Source organism: Lathyrus oleraceus, chromosome 3 (genome assembly GCF_024323335.1).
Source record: "Lathyrus oleraceus cultivar Zhongwan6 chromosome 3, CAAS_Psat_ZW6_1.0, whole genome shotgun sequence".
Classification (NCBI taxonomy): Eukaryota; Viridiplantae; Streptophyta; class Magnoliopsida; order Fabales; family Fabaceae; genus Lathyrus; species Lathyrus oleraceus.
In genome coordinates, this window is record NC_066581.1 from 416280040 (window position 1) to 416287820 (window position 7781).

Below are 7781 nucleotides of genomic sequence, written 5' to 3' on the forward strand. Positions count from 1 at the left end.
CTGACACGGGCCGTGTCAACTAACACGGGCGGTTGTGTCAGGCCACTGTCTTGAGCATTCCTTGTACTTTCTTGGCCTTCCTCCTCACAAGCCCCGTGTCAGGTGACACGGATGGCCGTGTCAGGCCTCATAAACTGGAAACTCATCTTTTCTCGAATGCCGGAACTTCTCACTGTCCCGCATCGAATCCCTCAGACTTTCTACCTGAACCTAGAGGACATAAACACAGACAACCAACGCATAAAATCGTGAAAACATAATATAAAATTAAAGATAAATAAAAATGCTCAAATATCTTACGGAAATGAAAATTGACTTTAAAGGTACCATAATGCATGCACAATGTCTCAAAATTCTTGGTTTCTTGTCGGGTAAGCAAAGAATACATACTAAAAATGGTGACCAATCAAAAATAAAAAATGTGCATCTAAAATAAAGTTAGATATTATCCTGATAGTGACTTATAAAATAAAAAATTAGTTGTGTGCACTGTTATTGAGTGATATCTAATTTGATATTAGATACATATGTTAATTTCAAATGAGTTACTTAATTATAAAACGAACAATAGAACTTTTTACTCAACTAACCCACTTTTTCAAAAAAAAATCTCAAAATAACCCACTTTTCAGATTAATTCCCAAACTACCCCCACTTTGAAGAGGTGGCACCAGATGAATTGGCGCTTGCTCTCTAAGTTAAAGAGGTGGCGCCAATTGGATTAGCTAGTGCACCTGGTGTTGCCAATCCAATTGGCGCACATGTGTAAAAAATGAGAGGATGCGCCAATTGGTCTGGCGCCTCTGTGTATTGCATAATTTTCTTTTGAAAAATAATGTACGTTTTAAATAAAAGTCGAAATCTGACCAATTGATATTAATATTAATATGCGTTTACATACGAATACCATAAAGACTAATGTCGTTGACCTGGATGACCTAACCGACCTTCGATACCACATCCCCTAGCTACCCGAACCTGTGGCCCTAACTCCCATTGATGATTCACCACAGGTGTTTGAGGATTTAAGGGTCGAGGAACATCACTACCACCTGCAATGAAGCACTACCGCCATATCTGAGTTCGTGACCCATGTCAGAGTAGTTGGGATGTGTTTGAGTTATTGGAGGACGACCAGGACGATTGAATGAAGACATTAGTGTGAATGATGCTTCGAGGAAAGGTTGAAATGATTGTTGTGGTGTTTGGTAGCCATATGGTTGTTACATCATCCATTGTGTATGTCTCACTTGTCTGGTCAAGATCCATTTAAGGTCCACTTGTTCATGGTCTATTATGGAGGTTTCTTTTGTCTGTTTAGTGTAACACCCCAAACTGCTTTCAGGATTATCGACTAACCCCACAAACCAACACGAGTCTTTTCGGTATGTTTTGTCCTCACTCACACACTTTCCGGGAAACTTCCCAGAAGGTCACCCATCCCAATACTACTCCAAGTCAAGCACGCTTAACTATGGAGTTCTTATCTATTGGGCTACCGAAAAGAAGATGCATCTTGTTGGTATAGGTAGTACCAATTAATCCTTATAAGCCTTCATTCAACCATGCAGTCCCATACCTGCATAGCCTCAGGATCCCTCTCATTCCGATGTGAATTCGGTTTTTCCCCTAGAAGCTGCTAGGAGTGTCTCATTGTCATGCCTCATGCATAAACAACCACTCCCTCGCCCTCGGGTGTCACATGTAACCACTCTCCGGCCTCTCCGACCTCGGGTGTTACATGCCCACCAACTTCCGCTTGGTTCGTCCCCGAACCACATCGTACTGGGAGAGGTTTGGCTCTGATACCATTTGTAACACCCGAGGGCGAGGGAGGCCGAAGAGTGGTTACATGTGACACCCGAGGGCGAGGGAGTGGTTGTTTATGCATGAGGCATGACAATGAGACACTCCTAGCAGCTTCTAGGGGAAAAACCGAATTCACATCGGAATGAGAGGGATCCTGAGGCTATGCAGGTATGGGACTGCATGGTTGAGTGAAGGCTTATAAGGATTAATTGGTACTACCTATACCAACAAGATGCATCTTCTTTTCGGTAGCCCAATAGATAAGAACTCCATAGTTAAGCGTGCTTGACTTGGAGTAGTATTGGGATGGGTGACCTTCTGGGAAGTTTCCCGGAAAGTGTGTGAGTGAGGACAAAACATGCCGAAAAGACCCGTGTTGGTTTGTGGGGTTAGTCGATAATCCTGAAAGCAGTTTGGGGTGTTACATTTAGCATTCACTTCTTGGCCTTACATGTTCATCTTTTGATTGTCTATGTTCATTGGTTCAAGCCCATTTCTATGACATCACAACTTCCACTTGATTCAATTCATCCCTAGCATTGCATCTGATCATATCCTCATGCTTAGTCCATGCCTAACCTATTTCATCTGGCCAATGTCATTCATGTCATTTGCATTACCATTGTTGTTTGGTTCATGAATCTTTGATTATGACCTAGTTCATTGTACATCTTGGGCCTTGCTAGAGTTTTTGTTTCATGTTTGGCATTGTTCATCTAAGTTATGGCCATGTCCATTGATCCATGATTAGGTATTCATCAAGTTCATCACTTAGTCTATTCCATGTTGATTCATGTTATCATGTTCATTCATTTCAAAAACTTTCATATCCATACAATTCATTTCAAACATTCAATGCATTTAAATATAAAATATCATTTCATACAATCACATTCAAAGTCCATACATGTACAAAGATACAAAATTGACCATTTATACAACAATTGACTTTTGATCAACAATTGACTTTTTGCGCGAAACCACAACATTTAAATGTAATATTTCTAACCGATTACAACAATCAAACTAATATTATTTGGTCCAAACATCACTTCCATAACATCCTTATCATTTTTTACTCGCACCCATCCACGTAAGGCATCGAGTCTCTTAATACTTCTATTTTTTTTGCCTTTAAGTATGTTTTCGTCTTAACAACGAACCAACTCGCATCAACGTGGGTTAGGGCCACACGTTCAGGTAGCTAGGGGATGTGGTATCGGAGGTCGGTTAGGTAATCCCGGTCAACGACATTAGTCTTTATGGTATTCATATATAAACGCATATTAATATTAATATCAATTGGTCCGATTTCAACTTTGATCTAAAACGTACATTATTTTTCAAAAAAACTACGCGATACACATAAGTGCTAGACCAATTGGCGCACCCTCTCCTTTTTTTACACATGAGCGCCAATTGGATAGGCAACATCAGGTGCACTAGCCAATCTAATTGGCACCACCTCTTTAACTTAGAGAGCATACGCCAACTCATCTGACGTCACCTCTTTAAAGTGAGGTAGTTTGAGAATTAATCTGAAAAGTGAGTTATTTTGGGATTTTTTTTAAAAAGTGGGTTAGTTGAGTAAAAGTTTCCAAACAATAATCATATAAATTATGAATATTTTTTTATATATAATAATTATATTTTTATTTTAGATAAATTTTATGTTTTAAAAATTCAACATATTTTCGTATTTTTTTTATTAAATTAAAAAGATATTCAAATTATGTTATTTATATTTTAAGAAAATAGAGAGAAAAAAATTAAATAAAAGTGAAAAAAATATGAAAAATAGAAATGTGGAGAAAATTTGAAATTTAAATTAAAAGAAAAAAATAAATAGTAAAAAAGTAAAAAGTAAAAAATGAAAAATAAATAAGACGAAAAAAAACATAATTTTTATTTTTTTAACATTTATGTCATTTTGTTAATATAAATTTTGAAAAAGAAAAATAATATATTGGTGGTAGTTAATCTAATGGATAGATATATATTCAAACATCGGAATTACATAAATATTATAGAATGTATCAAGTTGCATCTAACTTTTAAATTCAAATATTATTATCTAATTTTTTTTAATAGTCATCTCGTTCTACTTGCATCAAATACTCTTAAGAGACTCTAATAAGTCTCATTCTACTTATATCACTTTAAGACTTTAAGACTTTATGAAACATTCCTCTATGGAATACTGCGGAGTGAAATGAAACGTGATGCAATGGAATAAAAGAGGAATAGAATATAAATCTCATTCAAATATTTGATTATTTTATTTAAAATGTTTTATTAATTAGATGAAACAAAAAATAAAGATTTAGATGAAATTGAATAAAATATATTCCATTATATTCCCGTCTATTCCATCTATTATTTTCAAATCAAAACAATAGAATCACATTAGTCAGCGGTCCATTTCATTCTATCTCATACCATGAATCCAAAGATATCCTAAAAGACCCTATAAATAAAAAAGATATTTAAAAACTAAAAATGCTTTAAGAAACATTTTTAACCGGCCCTAATTTTATAGTTTATTTCTTTTTCTTTATTTGAAGCGTCGCTTTCGAAACCAAACCGAGTGTTTCACTCCCACTCAGATGTTAAATTGTCTTTTCTAGTAGTTTTTATCAAACATTGCAAGTGGTTGAAAAAACCCAGTAATGTGAGAGTGAAACTCTTGCTTGTTGTGTTAAGGTTCCAACTTCTAAGATATGAAGAAACTAGATTCTGAACCACACCATAGTTCAGACCACAAACAACAAGAGAATGAAGAAGAACAAGAAGAACCTTACGTAGAGCAAACTACTAGCAAATCCCCTTCACCGCCGCTTCATTCTCTCTCAGACTCACCGATTTCCGACGACCATCGCTCCCTCCCTCTAGTCGCACAACCGCCGGTGGTCACGGCTCACCGATTCCAGGTTGAGCCAGCGGTCATCACCAAGGTAGATCCCGGTGCAGAAGAGGGCTTCGTCGGTGTAAAAGAGGTTGAACGTGAACGAGAACAATCCGCCACTAGCGATGGTGGTAACCGGAGATTAAGACCTGACGTGTCGAGTTTGTTGAGGTCGGAGAAAGTTGTGAATTTGAATAAGTTTTTGTTGGGTCTTAGAATTGGTGGATTTTTTTTCTGCTTGGTTTCTTTTTCTGTGTTGGTTGCTGATAGGAAAAAGGGTTGGGCTCTTGACTCTTTCTATTTGTACAAAGAATTCAGGTTAGATACTTTCTTTTTATATGCTTTAAGAACTAAGTTCGAAAATAAGTGTGTTTGGTTGTCAAAATTTGATTTTGGTTTGTGATTTTGTGTTGCAGGTATAGCTTATCTGTGAATGTGATTGGGTTTGTGTATTCGGGGTTGCAGATATGTGATCTAGTGAAGTACTTGATCAGCCGAAAACATATAGTGGAGCATGGACTAAGGGGTTACTTCACTTTTGCATTGGATCAGGTAACTAAGGTTTCTCCTTGCGCATTTGTGTGTCTGACTTGTGATTAACGTTAAAAGACCTGTTGCGATGATGATTATGTGTTTGTAATAGGGGCTGTGATGGATTACAAGTATACCAATGAAACTTCTAGTCATACGCATGCTTTAAAATAAATATTTGTTCCTGAGTAGTCAATAGTGACCAATAGCGGCACTATCCCACTATAGAAGAGAGGAACGGAGGCCGACCGCTATGGGAAGAGCCTTAGCGGTGCAGAACACTATAGCGGCCGCTATAGGGTAAATAGTGGGATAGCGGAGCAGAGCGGTTCCCGTCCAAGAGCGGTTTTTGGCTCGCTATCCTCTTCCCTTCTAAGAAACCAAAATTACCCCTTAAATTTACAATGTTATAAGGGTAATTTTGGGTTTTTCAATCAAATTTGTGTTGAGACTATACCTTAATCTTCCTTCATAGTCTTTTATGCACTTCAAGAGTCAAGTGTGTTTTGATTTATGAATATTTTATGAGTTAAGTTATTTGTTTCATTTTACATTAAATATATGTTTATAATTATTATATGTAATTTGTCCAAAAAATGATCAAATAGAGTGGTCATCCCGTTATACGCAATTCTACTACTATCTCACTTTTGGGGTTGGCCGCTCCGCGTTGCTATCCGGGAATGATTACTCTGACTTATTCTAAATTGAAGTCATTACTTTCAACTCCGAAATGTCAAAATTTCCAAATCCAGGCATCCGAAACCAATTTTTGTAGTTCTTGCATAAATCTTCTTGAAGTGTTTTTTATTACCTTTTCCCATGAATCTGAGTTTGAGTTCTTGCTTTCTAAAAGCTGGTTTCCAAGTTGCACACTTTTTTCCAAAACCCAAGTTTAGAATTTGGTTTGTTCATTCACAGTTACACGAGTTTCATCTTCGGGTGCTCAACTACTTTTTTCATGTGGCACTTACGGTGGTCAAAGTTAGTTTTGGATCTAGCTCTTCTATAGTGAGAAACTCACTTTTACGTGTAAAGTAAGTATTATCAACTATTAATTAATAAATCAAGCTTGGACATTGGATGTGTATCATAACAAAAAATCACCGAGTTTGTTTGAATAACAATCCATGATTTTCTCAATTTGCATTTAAATCACATTAGAGGAGTCAAGTTTGTTAATTTTTACCATCAATGTTCCAAAAGTATTTTCCTGAACTGATGATATACCATCCCTCTCAACTTTATTCACTATGTTCTTATAGATTAGAGTAGCTTCTCCACTTCCACCTTTCCAAGTCACCTCCACAAAACCAGTAAAATCACTTATTTTCTTCTTCTATTTGCAAACTTAATGGACTGTACACATTTCACAAATCCAGCCTCAACAGCCAGCATCTCGCCTCATTACATTTCCTATTGCGATTCAAGCTCGGTCTCATGACTCCACTATTTAAACATCTATAAATTCTTCTTTTGCTGATGCTGGTTATCGAGATAATTGATCGTAGGTTTCAAAGATTACTGAACACCACAATTTCACAACTCCTTTTAACACTGTATTTCAACTTAGTAAGGCTTCTCAGAAAATGAAGAATTACATACTTATTTAATTGAGAAATTGTAAATTAATTCAAAGTAGGCCTTTTACTATCTGTTGTTCACTCATTCTTCATGATCTGAAAAAGGCGTGTTCTCTAGTTTGATACATGCTTACATTTCCTAACTTTGTGATGGACTGCTTGTTTTCAATTGCAGATCTTGACATACCTTCTAATGTCCGCATCCTCATCGGCTGCCACTAGAGCTTATGACTGGGAGTCCAACTGGGGCAACGACAAATTCCCGTTCATGGCAAATGCATCCGTTGTTTTGTCCTTCATTGCTTTTGTGGCATTTGCCTCGGCCTCTCTAGTCTCAGGTTCTATCCTTTGCAGGTTCTAATAGTCTATAATTTATATGAATACTACAAATGGATTGGAAAGTATCCAATCTTCTCAGAAAAAAATACTTTGTACATAAAGGTAAATATTCACATCTGCTGGTGTTGTTTTTATATTGTAAAGATACATAGTATGTCATGATTGTTTACAACTTGTTGAGCTAGCATTACCATATCTTGTACTTTTTGTATTTATTAAGATTATATGCTGTAGCATTCTGAAAATTTTCTTCAATGCATGTAGAATTTTGTAAGACTAAGATTGTCCATATTGGTTAGAAGTTGATTTCATTATTCATAGTTTTATTAGAAAATTCCACTCCCAAGTCTCAACAAAAAGAAATTGATTTCATTATTTGAAAGTTTTCTCAAACATGTAGAATATATATAAATATTGTTTTGTTAACAATTTCACATAAGATGATATGTGATATGAACGTTTGTTTATTATCGAGAGCAATCTTAGTCTTACAAAATAGAAAAATGTCATTCTCCATGCCTTAGTTGAACTCATTCTTCACATGCCTTAGTCTTACAAAAATATATTCAACTCAAAATTTCCACCTTCGTTGAACTCATTCTTCACATCCTTAT

The 7781-nt window shown here is 36.1% G+C and overlaps 1 protein-coding gene across 2 annotated transcripts; it reads left to right on the forward strand.

Moving 5' to 3' along the window:
- The first annotated feature begins 4360 nt into the window (after window positions 1-4360).
- LOC127127993 (CASP-like protein 4A1) lies at window positions 4361-7441 on the forward strand. Of its 2 annotated transcripts, none has more exons than XM_051057253.1 (3): window positions 4361-5032; window positions 5131-5266; window positions 7004-7441. In XM_051057253.1, the coding sequence occupies exons 1-3, from the start codon at window positions 4530-4532 to the stop codon at window positions 7187-7189; spliced, it is 825 nt and encodes a 274-aa protein (XP_050913210.1). In that variant the 5' UTR covers window positions 4361-4529; the 3' UTR covers window positions 7190-7441. The 2 variants fall into 2 exon arrangements, with proteins under 2 accessions (XP_050913210.1, XP_050913211.1); XM_051057254.1 differs by lacking the exon at window positions 7004-7441 and adding an exon at window positions 5358-5737.
- Window positions 7442-7781: the final 340 nt, after the last annotated feature.